This window comes from Pollicipes pollicipes, unplaced genomic scaffold (assembly GCF_011947565.3).
Source record: "Pollicipes pollicipes isolate AB1234 unplaced genomic scaffold, Ppol_2.1 Scaffold_1600;HRSCAF=1878_pilon_pilon_pilon, whole genome shotgun sequence".
NCBI lineage: Eukaryota > Metazoa > Arthropoda > Thecostraca > Pollicipedomorpha > Pollicipedidae > Pollicipes > Pollicipes pollicipes.
The window spans coordinates 3,913,979-3,925,721 of record NW_023595962.1 but is presented as its reverse complement, the minus strand read 5'-3'; the positions used below and the strand labels follow the sequence as shown (position 1 = coordinate 3,925,721).

Here is an 11,743-nt window from a genome sequence, read left to right as displayed (position 1 = left end):
CCCGCTGACGTCTGCCTGATCCGGAGCCGTCCTCCCGCTGACGTCTGCCTGATCCGGAGCCGTCCTCCCGCTGACGTCTGCCTGATCCGGAGCCGTCCTCCCGCTGCGTCTGCCTGATCCGGACCGCCGTCTCCCGCTGACGTCTGCCTGATCCGGAGCCGTCCTCCCGCTGAGTCTGCCTGATCCGGAGCCGTCCTCCGCTGACGTCTGCCTGATCCGGAGCCGTCCTCCCGCTGACGTCTGGCCTGATCCGGAGCCGTCCTCCCGCTGACGTCTGCCTGATCCGGAGCCGTCCTCCCTGACGTCTGCTGATCCGGAGCCGTCCTCCCCGCTGACGTCTGCCTGATCCGGAGCCGTCCTCCCGCTGACGTCTGCCTGATCCGGAGCCGTCCTCCCGCTGACGTCCCTGCCTGATCCAGCCGTCCTCCGCTGACGTCTGCCTGATCCGGAGCCGTCCTCCCGCTGACGTCTGCCTGATCCGGAGCCGTCCTCTGACGTCTGCCTGATCCGGAGCCGTCCTCCCGCTGACGTCTGCCTGATCCGGAGCCGTCCTCCCGCTGACGTCTGCCTGATCCGGAGCCGTCCTCCCGCTGACGTCTGCCTGATCCGGAGCCGTCCTCCCGCTGACGTCTGCCTGATCCGGAGCCGTCCTCCCGCTGACGTCTGCCTGATCCGGAGCCGTCCTCCCGCTGACGTCTGCCTGATCCGGAGCCGTCCTCCCGCTGACGTCTGCCTGATCCGGAGCCGTCCTCCCGCTGACGTCTGCCTGATCCGGAGCCGTCCTCCCGCGCTGACGTCTGCCTGATCCGGAGCCGTCCTCCCGCTGACCGCGGACGTCTGCGTGACCCGGCCGCGAACCTTCGCGCGGCTGCGCTGCGGACGGGGAGCGTGACGGGGCACTCCTAGGTCATGTCCCATGTCAGGGCAGCGCGGGGTCGGGCTGGCGCCGGCCGCTCGGTGCGGACGCGCGCCGGCAGGGACGGGAGGAGGCAGAGCGGCCGATGGTCCCCTCGGTCGTGAGTCGGTCAGTGCCCGCAGTCATGCCATGCCTCCGCGTCCATGTCTTCTCCGCGTGACGGGGCGCTCCTAGGTCAAGGCCCTAGGTCGAGTGCTGTTGGACGCGCGGAGAAGGCCCCCGCGGACGCGGACGCGGGGGCCTGACGTGACGCTCGAATGGGGCCCTGGTTCGCTGTTGTGTCCCACCTCTCGCGTCTTCGACCCCTTGTTCGTTCGGTGTCTCAGCCTCTTGCGTGCGTGATGTCCTCCGCTGCTGCCCCGTCCACATCGTCGGTGGTTTTCCTTGCGTCATCTGCGCGCGGCTCGGTGCCGCAGCGACGGCGATATCGGCGCGTTGGCGCGGCGACGGGCGCGGCGCATGGCGCTGGTTGACGACATCATTTTTAGCCGCGCGCCGAGCCGGCGTATGCATGCTTTTGCGAAACGGGACTCGCGTTCTCGGAAAACGGGTCCCGTTTTTTTCCGCCTCGCCGTTCGTATCGCGTGTTCCGAGTTGCGGCAAACAGATGCGCATTTGTGGTACCGTAATCTGCCCTCTCTGGGGAGGTAGATTGAAGCCAGCGGTAGCTACGTAAGCGCTTGCATGGCCTAAGATGTCGGTCTTGCGGTTGAGAAATCTAGGTTCGATGTTCTTGGCATGAACTTTCACTGGCCCGTTGCCCTGTGTTCACCACAGGTAGCGACGTAGGTAACCAGTTTGTCATTCATAACTGGAAAAGACAGGAGAACGGACAGTCCCGTCCGCGTAACAAACGATATTATCGGTAAATGCCGTATCCTGTAGGCTTGGAAGGATCTCTGCTCCGTGTTCTGGAGGCCTCTCCTGCCGTCTTGTGTCCGGGGGGGGGGGGAGAGGGGGCTGTGTTTGGCATCCGTCCCGTGTTCGGATCCCGTCCGTCTCCTGTTCTTTTTCAAGGGAACGCGATGCACGTCGCCACGCCCCGTGGGGAACGCCAGCGACTGCAGAGGCCTTCGTGGCGTTCAGGGGCCATAAGGCAACCGGGATCCGAACCCGGGCCCCGCGCGGGAGCCGAAAGCGCTAATCACCCGGCCGTTACGCCCGTTCGTGGCGTGTGTGGAGGACCCGTTCCTCCGGTGTGCGAGAGACCTGCCTCTCCGTGGCGCGTGCGGAGGATCCCGTTCCTCCGGTGGGGGAGAGACCTGCCTCTCCGTGGCGCGTGCGGAGGATCCCGTTCCTCCGGTGTGGGAGAGACCTGCCTCTCCGTGGCGCGTGCGGAGGATCCCGTTCCTCCGGTGTGGGAGAGACCTGCTTCTCCGTGGCGTGTGTGCGGAGGACCCCGTTCCTCCGGTGTGCGATAGACCTGCCTCTCCGTGGCGTATGTGGGATCCTCCGGCGTGCGAGAGACCTGCCTCTCCGTGGCGTATGTGGGATCCTCCGGCGTGCGATAGACCTGCCTCTCCATGGCGTATGTGGGATCCTCCGGCGTGCGAGAGACCTGCCTCTCCGTGGCGTATGTGGGATCCTCCGGCGTGCGAGAGACCTGCCTCTCCGTGGCGTATGTGGGATCCTCCGGTGTGCGAGAGACCTGCCTCTCCGTGGCGTGTGTGCGGAGGACCCCGTTCCTCCGCTGTGCGGGAGACAACGCTGCTGGCCAGCTGGCCTCTCACCACAACGCTGCTGGCCAGCGGCGGGTTGCTGGCCGCGTTTCACGAGTCTTACTACGCACCGGCGCGGCGTAACGGCCGCCTGCCGCATAGTAGTGAAAGTGACTCCTGGCTCGTCGAGGCGGATCGCGTCCGCGATGGCCCAGCTAACGACTGACGTAATCGATGACGTCACCGAGAAAGTGTCGGCGACGGCTCTTTTCTACGGCGTGCTGGCGTGCTGTGAGCTAAGGGTGGCTCGCTGGAAGATCGGGGAAGAAATGTGAATTTAACGCGTCAGGCTTTGCGATGCCGGGGCATAATTTGTCATGAATAGTTTCACTTTGCATTTAGCAAAATCGATATTGGTGTCTTCTTCGGTAGGCAGTCAATTTGCGCCATCCGTTTCTTTTGAATATAAAGATATATACATATATACATGCATATATATATATATACATTTGTACCTGTATATATATATATATATATATATATATATATATATATATACACTCCTTTGCTGACACGTTTTCACCGGACGCTATCTTAAATCCCCTTGTTCCGGTACCTTCAGACGTCTGTTTTGACAGGTTTTCATCGAGCATGATAAATCACTGCTCGGGGTGAGCTGCCGCCCTTCCAAAAGAAAACCTGCTGAGCAGGTGAACACCGGAAGGTGCGGAAGATTGGTGCTCCAATGCATTTTATCTGACCTCTGTTGAAGTCCTCTCCAGTTCATATGCCTCGTGCCTCGTGGGGTGACATTGTAATGCTCTCTTCGCGATTCATGCTGTTGCGTTTGCCGGCCCTTTTGTGACAGACAAGGTGCTGGTCAACAGCCTCAAAGTGGGCACCGTTGGAGCGATGAAATGTTGAAGCATTTCGTAAAAAGCGTGCCAAAGTGTTACATAACGCCTTTTTATTCGCATTGCACGTAGTCGCACATGGTATCTGGTCTCGGTAAAGAAAGCAGCCAACTATATCTGCCGTAGCGAATCCCGTGCATTTCGGCGCACGACGAACTTGGCGTTTCGCTGTCGCTTTTCTTAAACACGTGATACCCGATATCGGTTGATGTCATCCACAGTTCAGAAGTGTCAGCTGATCGGCTCATCGTCGCTATGTTTGTGATCACCTTGGTGTGTGTTAAAGGATGCCTGCGCCAAATCTGTAGGTAAAGATTATCGCAGAAATGGTATTGATCCACCATTTGATGTTACTTCATAACGTTGCACGCGACGTTTTGGCAGCTAATCTCACGTTCCTCTCGGCTGTGTGTGTTTGTTACGTCGCTCTTTCCCATCCGTTATAGGCAGTCTGGCTGTGGGTGTGATGTGATGTGGAGCGGCACCGACTATGTGTCACCGAAAGGAAAAACGTTACACTGACCTCCAGCTGTCAACCGCATCTGGGCGTCAGGAATAAACCGCGTTATCCCACCAAAGCTATAGTCACGCTCCAAGTTCCATCCTGTTGCGGAGATGAATCGTGAAATGATAAGTACCCACGGCACGTTTCGCGTGCGTAGTTGCAGTACAGATGGCTTTGCATGCGACATTGAAATCACCCCCTTCTTGTGATTCTGCCACGATCCGCCGGAACATCTGGGCGATAGCCGTTGCGCCAACGCGGCAGAGTGTCCATGACATCGATAAGTCCGCCGCAGTGGACATAGCCTTGATGTCTGAAAGCTGGCAACGTCACCGCGCGCATCGCCGACTGAGCGCGATGTCCACGAATGCATTGCAACACACCAAAGCACACCGCCCGTCCGTCGGCCAGGGAACCGCTCTCAGCTTGGCGACCTGCCAAACCGGCCGCTTCGGTGCGGTGCCAGCGCTTCAGCGCCGCGTGCCGCCTTCGCCGCGAGTGCGGTGCTTGCCTGCGAGACTCTTTGGCATGCTTTATTTCAAGGATCAGCCACCCGTACAAACAGACCGTCACGGCTGCACGGTCGTGAGCCGCGTCACTGATGACACATGACTGATCATGTGCACGGATTGCACAAATGAAACGTCTGGAATGAGCTCTCCAGCGGAGCGTGTCTCGCGGACGGCCGCCGACGCTCTACCTCAGAACGGGGACGGTCGGGCCGGCCCAGCCCGACCGCGTGCCGTGGTGGACCCGGCGGTAACCGCTGCTGCCGCCGCCGACGCCCGCGGACGGGGCGACGCCGGGCGCCGTGTCGCCGCCCCGCGGCTCGTCGCTCGCAGCGCGCGGCGCCGCCTCTTCTGTGACGGCGCCGACGGCCGGGCTTCTCCGCCGCCTCGGGAATCTCTTCTCCGCGGCCTCCGCTGCGTCCGCGCGATTCGTCTCGCGCGTTTCGCTGACTAGATGCTTCGAGGGCGGCCTGTCTGGCGCCTGCGGGACCTGCGCTGACCCGACTCGCCCGTGACCGGTCTCAGCCGTCGGTCCGACCTGACCTGGACCTGCGGCGTGACCCGGGCTCAGGCGCGCCTCTGGTGCTCCCGTTTCACAGCGTAGTGCCGCTCGCTCGGCTCCTGGCATGTGGTATATCTGGTAGTCGCTGCTGAGCAGGTTGCTGCGCAGGATTCGAGCGGATGTACTGCGACGAGAAGGGCGGGTCGCGGCCCTCCAGTGCCGCTGCGAACGGGCTCGGGCACGTCCGCCGGCGCGTCCGGGAAGTAGAAGTTGCCGTTCTGCGGCGCGCCGCCGCCAGCGCCGCCAGCAACCATCAGCATCGTCCAACAGCTGCGGCAGGCCCATGACGAAGGGCGGAAGGTCGTGCGGAGCGGTTGGGAGTTGGGTTTCTCTTCTTGCGTTTCGAAGCGGCGCCCCGGCTCAGAGTCCTGCTTGATGAGTGCTGCTGGCCGTTGGAGGCGACTCGTCCGATCTGCGGCCCCTGCGGCCGGCCGGGCGGCCTTGTATACCGGACCGGTGATTGCCGGCCGAGGACGTGACGGGTCACAGCCCCAGTCCAGAACTCTCGCCAGCTGCCGCGCTGGCGCCGGGATGTGTCGCGTGCTGGAAACGCGTCTGCCCCGGGGAGGCGAGCCGATGGCGCCGCCCCGCGCGAGGGCATGGCGGAAACACAGGCTGCCACTACAGCTGCTACTAGATACCAGAGGACTTTCCCACCAGCATTGGTCCCCTGTCGTATGGCTGCTGCTTTTGCCAAAAATATCGGTTTCGTGACATTGAAAGTTTTGGGACAGCCTGACTTTTAGACACCTTTTGGACGAAGAGCTAGTTCTTCGTGGCCTTCGAATTGGGAAATGCACAAGAACTTCCAAAACACCGCACCTTTGGCTGGCACAGTTGGCGCCAGGGATCCTGACGCGGGTTTGAGTTGGAGGTTATCGGGTCGTGTCGGTTTTCACAAACCTGCGGGTAACTGGAGCCTGTGAGCTACTGGTGTCCGCTGGAGTTGTCAGGGCTTCTGCGCTACCGTAAGCCCCCGAGTCTTATCTTACGTTTGTGCGTCGTTTCTTTCCGTGCGTGTTGTCTGGCGGTGCCCGTGTGCTGATTATGCCGTCTCTGTGTGACGTCACATAAGAGAGTATGACGTCACGGCCCTGTCCAGGACGTCGCAGCCCAGATAGCGGTCACATTCCTTCACGTGTGTTCACGTCCGTTCAGGTGTGGTTGTTCACGTCCCTCTCCGTCCTCAGGCCTGCAGGACTCGGACGATGAGGACGTCAGCGAGGACATGGACATGAAGATCGAGTCGATGCTGGCGCCCAAGCGGATCGTCAAGGAGGTGAAGCCGCAGAACGGCGGCGGCGGCGGAGGCGGCGGTCAAGGTCAGTCTTGACGGCCGGGTCAAGGTCACCGGCAGGGTGACTCGGGGGTCAAGGTCACTCGTGCCGGCTGTGCTAAGGTCAGTCGGAGGCTGGGGAAGGTCGCTCGTGATAGGACGGCCGAGGTCAAGGTCATCCTTGATGACGGGGTCACAGGCGTCCGTGATAGACGTCAGGTCAAGGTCACTGATAGCCGGGGCCTGTGCTCAGCGCGGCGGACGACCAGCTGTAGCCGTAGTGCTGAGCCGCCTTCCATCGGCTGCCTGCTGCTGCCTGCGGTCGAGCGCCGCGGTCAGCCGTGTGAGGTCTCAACGGTGACGTCACACGTCACTGTGAGGTCTCGAGGTGGCGCTTTCCGGGCGTCGGGGTCAGCGTACTCTAGAGGGAAATCGGCCAGAGGCTGAGGTGGCGGAAGGCCTGACCTCTGCTTCGGGCGCGTTCAAAGCTCTCGCTCGATCCGCCCCGCGACTCCTCGGCGAATGCCGTGAGTGCAGAGCCGCGGTGCAGTCGAGTGCAGTGCGTGCGTGCAGTCGTCACCGGATGAGTGCAGTCGTCACCGGATGAGTGCAGTCGGCAAGGTCTGGGCTCACGTCACCGGCGCCGGCCGCTAATCGGCCTGCGCGCCGCGCCGGCCGCTCGTCCCGTGCAGGCGTGGTGAGCGCCGCGTGTGGGATGTACCGGGCCCGCGTCCTAGCTTACGCCGGGCTGCGCGCGGGCTCGGCACGCGCCACGGCCGTGCTCCGCCGCCGCCACGGCCGCGCGGCTAGGCTGCCGCCGCCGCTGCCGCCGCCGCTCGGCCGTCCGGTGAAAGCGCGGCGCCGGCCGCCGCCCGGTGTTGCAGGCCGGGACCGGTAGTGCCGCCGCCGCCGCCGGCTCCTGCCGGGTCGGGGTGCGCCCCGCGGATGCCTGCCGGCGCTGGCGGGCGGGCGGTGGCGGCGGCCGTTTTCTCCAGCTGCCCGGATGCGGTGTGTGCGGAGCGTCACGTGTGTGAATGGGGAGCGGCTCCGTTGCTCAGCGGTCGGCGGTGGGGGCGGTAACTTCCTTCCAGCCGGGAGGCCAGGAGGCGACGGCTGGCACCGGCTGCCGGCCGGTGTGCTCTCCTTCGCCGGCGAAGGGAGGGGTGGAGCAGGCGGCGCCGTCTTGGCACGGTGCCGGGCTCTGTGCGTCCGATGGCTCCTGTCGGCGACTGACGCCGCGGCGCACACTTTGATCAGCCACGGAGCCCGGTATATGGCCGAGCACACCACGGTCGTGGGTCGATCGTGGGTCGATCGTGGGTCGTGGGACGCGAGGTCGAGGTCGGATCGGTGCAGCCCTGGGTCGCACCCACCCGCGTGTCTCTCGCACCTCCCATTGCCGGCTCAGGTGCGCCGTGCGGCTGGTGGCGCCTCACGGGGCTCGGCTCAGGAGCGTCGCAGCCGCGGGCCACCTGAACCACGCGTGAGACGAGCACAGCTCAGCCTCGCCAGCTGGCCGGGGGACGGGCGTCCGCTGCAGGGCGGCGGTGAGCGCAGCACAGGGCAGGCGCAGCGGCCGCTCGGCCGGCGCGGCGCCGCGCGCGGGACCGGTCCGTCGCCGCCGGCTGGGCCAATGTCAGTGTCGCTGACGGGACGAGACGAGGACGGTGGCGGGGCGAGGACGGTGACGGGATGAGGACGAAGACGGGACAGTGGAGAGACCATAAAAGTAATCAGAGATGCAACGCTCTATAACGTGCATCACAGTGCGTCCCGTGCGTGCGTCTTAACGATCACTACCTCTGCGAATAGTGTTTGTCAAAGCTCTCCTCTATCCTTTGCGCCTGAAGGTGTCGATTTGTAATGCCACGCAGCCCCCGCTAATGCGTATGTGCAAGAGCTGCCACACGAGTTTCATGCATCTGGCAGGACAGTACGCAATGCAATGTCATGTTTGCCCAGGTCAGGATGCATCCAAAACACGAACCCGAATCAAAGTGGCACGGTCCGGTCAAACTGAAAAACTGTGCCAAAGGCAGCGAGTTGAAGGTGGTCCAGCCCGAGCGGGCAAGAGGCCCGAGAGGCCCAGGGCAGGCCCCAGCGGGAGGCCCTGCGCCGTCCGCCTCCCACCCGGGGGCATCGCGTGCTGACCGCGGGCTTCGGTGCTGACCTGACCTGACCGAGCGCCGCCACGCCAGCGGACCGGCGGCCTCTGCCGACTTTGACCTGCCGTTCGCGCTGACCCCGCTGACCTGCGCTGACCTCTGCCCTCAGGCGGCTCGGGGACGAGCGGCACGGCCGGCACGCCGTCGGGCCTGCCCGGCCTCATGACGACGCCCGTGTTTGGCGGCGCCGCCGGCGACAAGTTGGAGCTGGCGCGCCGGCTCGCGCTCCGCATCAACGCCCAGAGGAACCTCGGTCCCGACAACCGCGGCGCCAGTCAGCAGACGGCCGAGGCCGTCATGTCGGGCCGCGGGTCCCAGCCGCTCATCACGGTACGGCACGGCCGCGGGACGCGGGCGGGGCGCCGGGCACGCCGGTCACGGGACACGGGCAAGGCGCTGGACGTGCTGGTTACGGTACACAGGTGGAGGTACACTGGTCTTGGTACATCCGTCACGGTACATTGGTCACGGTACACCCGTCACGGTACACAGGTGGTGGTACCACGGTCACGGCGCACCAAACACCAGCCACAAATCACGGTTTTCAGCAGCTTCCCTCACTCAGCGACTGCTCGGCTGAGCCTGGAGCAATTCGGATCAGCAAACGCTGTGTGTCCAGCCCTCGGCGAAGCCTTGGTCACGTGACGCCCCGCTCCCTGAGAACTGGTGAACGTCGCCTTTGAGCGACGGCCCGATAAGTGCCTCGGAATCAGTAGGCACGGACCTGATACCAAACGGTTACTCAGTCAATTATGACTTCGCACTCATTGGATGCGGATTAGACGACGGCGTACTTTTCCTCTAACCTTTAGCCGTCACCTCGTCCTCTGCTGTCCACCGACGCGCTGCCCCCCCCCCCCCCTCCCTCCCCGGCTGCGCGATTTGAAGAGCGCTCCGCGGCCCGTCGGCCTTCGGATTTTCCCGGCGCTGCTGTGATAGGAGGCCCACCGTCTTCTCAGGTGCCAGCGCCATTGGAGCTCTGCGACGCTCTCAGCTGCTACGGCTGTGTGGCGTCACCTGTCCTCACCCTGACCAGGAGGGCGGGCGCCGCAGGGAAAGAAGCCCGCACCTCTGGTTTCCCAGACGCGCAGTGGCTCACGCAGACGCGTTGGCCGCTATACTGTCGGTACCCCTTCTCTCTTCTGTGGGTGCCGGTAGTGCAGTGGTTAACGCTTCTGCGTTAACCACTGCACATCTGGGAAACCAGAGGTACGGGGTTCGATTCCCCGTGGTGCCCGTCCTTCTTGCCAGGTTGAGAGGCAGGCGACGCCATGTAGCCTCAGCAGCTGAGTGCATCGTAAAGCCCCAGGGACATGACACGCATTCTCTCTTCTCTGGCGCACGCCCGCTCCCGGCCGTTCTCTTGACTGGTAAGCCGCCCGCCTGGCCGCCCGGTGACCCCCTCCCCCGCTCCCCGCCCGCAGGCCAAGATGGTGGCGGAGCAGCTGGCGGCCAAGCTGAACACGCGGCTCAACTACATCCCCGAGGAGCGCTCGGAGGAGGAGCCGGAACCCGAGGAGACTTTCACCAAGTACGAGGAGGAGCTGGAGATCAACGACTTCCCGCAGCACACGCGCTGGCGCGTCACCAGCAAGGTAACGGCCGCCGGACGACCCCGCGTCGGGCCGGCCGGCCGCAGGGTCGCTGGCGGCGCTGCGCGGCGCGGGAGACGTGTGGCGAATGCGGGCTTTGCTGCTGTGTGCCGCCTTTGGGACGTGGACGTGGACGTGGTCGTGGTGTCAAGATTGCCGTTGTGAGAATTCAACTTTTTAGAAATGCAGCGTCGGTGGCGCTATGGTTTTGGTACGTTAGTTGCAAGAGCTGAGTGAGATGGATGCTCTGCTTACGGCTAGACCACAGCGCTCAGGCGGGGTTCCAGAAACTAAGCTACACAGAGCGCTCGACAGATGGCAGCAGTTTGTCGTTCCTGACGCCGCGCTGTTTCTCGCTCGTCCCGGCAGGAGGCGTTAGCACAGATCTCCGAGTACTCGGAAGCCGGCATCACGGTGCGCGGCACGTATTACGCGCCCAACGCCAAGATTCCGGAGGGTGAGCGCAAACTATTCCTGGCCATCGAGTCGACCTCGGAGCTGGCCGTCAGCAAGGCCAAGGCCGAGATCACTCGTCTTATCAAGGAAGAGCTGGTGCGCGCGCAGACGTCGCACCACTCTGGCGGCAACCGCGGGAGGTACAAGGTGCTGTGACCGCCGACAGGTGGCGGGCGTGGGACGGGCGTGTTGTGGGGTGTGTTTTCATCGTCGCGCGGCCGGGCACCATCCATCGATCATTGTGCGGCCGCGTGCTCATGGATCCGTGCGATCCCGCCTGGCAGATCACCCGCGGTGCGTGGCCGTGTGAGGCTGCTGTCGGCAGCACTGGCCGGAGTCGGGGCACAAGCTCCCGCATCGCGCGTATTTCTTCCGGGAATCGCCGGGTATGCGCAGTGGGATGGCGGATGCGTGTGCACACTGTCATGCGAATATACTCGAGAGGAATACAACCGGTGGAAGCCGATGAGTGTCGGACTGGCTGGTGACGGGTGCTATCAGGCGGCGTAGGTAGTCCGTAGAGTCACAGTATGGCGGTCAGTGGCGGATGGAGAGAGAGAGAGAGAGAGGAGGAGGGAGGAGAGAGGGAGGAGAGAGAGGAGAGAGAGAGAGGGAGAGAGAGAGAGAGAGAGAGAGGAGAGAGAGGAGAGAGGAGAGAGAGAGAGGGGAGAGGGAGAGGGAGAGGGAGAGGGAGAGGGCGAGAGGAGAAGGGGAGAGGGAGAGGGAGAGGGGAGAGGGAGAGGGACGACGGGAGAGGAGAGGGAGAGGAGCGGGAGAGGGAGAGGGAGGGAGAGGAGAGGGAGAGGGAGAGGGAGAGGGAGAGGGAGAGGGAGAGGGAGAGGGAGAGAGAGGCAAAGGGACATCGAAATCCCTATTTCGTTTCCACATAATATGTATTTTTGAGATCCACCGAGGTCCAGGAGCACGACAAACAGTCCCAACTTGTCAAGTCAACATGAACAATATAAAAATTGTCCTAAAAAAACACAGGAAGTAAATTCGGGCACCCATTCCGGTGGGGGATATATTAACGCTTAAAAATGAGACTGATAGTAGGATTGCCAAGGTCCGGGACTTCTATGTGGGGGAGGGACTAAATTCCAGGGGGCACCACAACGAGGCGCGACCCCTTAAAGTCCTGGATCCGCCCCTGATGGCAGTGCAGTGAGCGCCGACGCCGTCGTTAAGGG

The 11,743-nt window shown here is 63.1% G+C and overlaps 2 protein-coding genes across 2 annotated transcripts in view; both read left to right on the top strand.

Annotated features, from left to right (window-relative positions):
- LOC119092933 (betaine--homocysteine S-methyltransferase 1) overlaps positions 1-5,106 on the top strand; it is a 13,768-nt gene extending 8,662 nt beyond the window's left edge. Inside the window, exon 6 of the mRNA XM_037215834.1 lies at positions 5,102-5,106. Within this exon, the coding sequence (XP_037071729.1) occupies positions 5,102-5,106 (5 nt within the window). The remainder of the gene's footprint in view (positions 1-5,101) is intronic.
- Positions 5,107-6,222: 1,116 nt separating this feature from the next.
- Positions 6,223-10,930, top strand: LOC119092032 (putative ATP-dependent RNA helicase DDX46). The gene is made up of 4 exons (XM_037214991.1): positions 6,223-6,386; positions 8,615-8,835; positions 9,930-10,100; positions 10,467-10,930. The coding sequence occupies exons 1-4, from the start codon at positions 6,293-6,295 to the stop codon at positions 10,707-10,709; spliced, it is 729 nt and encodes a 242-aa protein (XP_037070886.1). The 5' UTR covers positions 6,223-6,292; the 3' UTR covers positions 10,710-10,930.
- Positions 10,931-11,743: the final 813 nt, after the last annotated feature.

What these genes read in the sequence shown, in the direction of transcription:
- LOC119092032 (XM_037214991.1), top strand. Translation starts at nt 6,293, where the DNA reads ATGGACATGAAGATCGAGTCGATGCTGGCGCCCAAGCGGATCGTCAAG. An exon ending in CGGCGGAGGCGGCGGTCAAG is followed by an intron (nt 6,387 to 8,614) that starts GTCAGTCTTGAC and finishes CTCTGCCCTCAG; the next exon opens with GCGGCTCGGGGACGAGCGGC. An exon ending in GGTCCCAGCCGCTCATCACG is followed by an intron (nt 8,836 to 9,929) that starts GTACGGCACGGC and finishes CCCCGCCCGCAG; the next exon opens with GCCAAGATGGTGGCGGAGCA.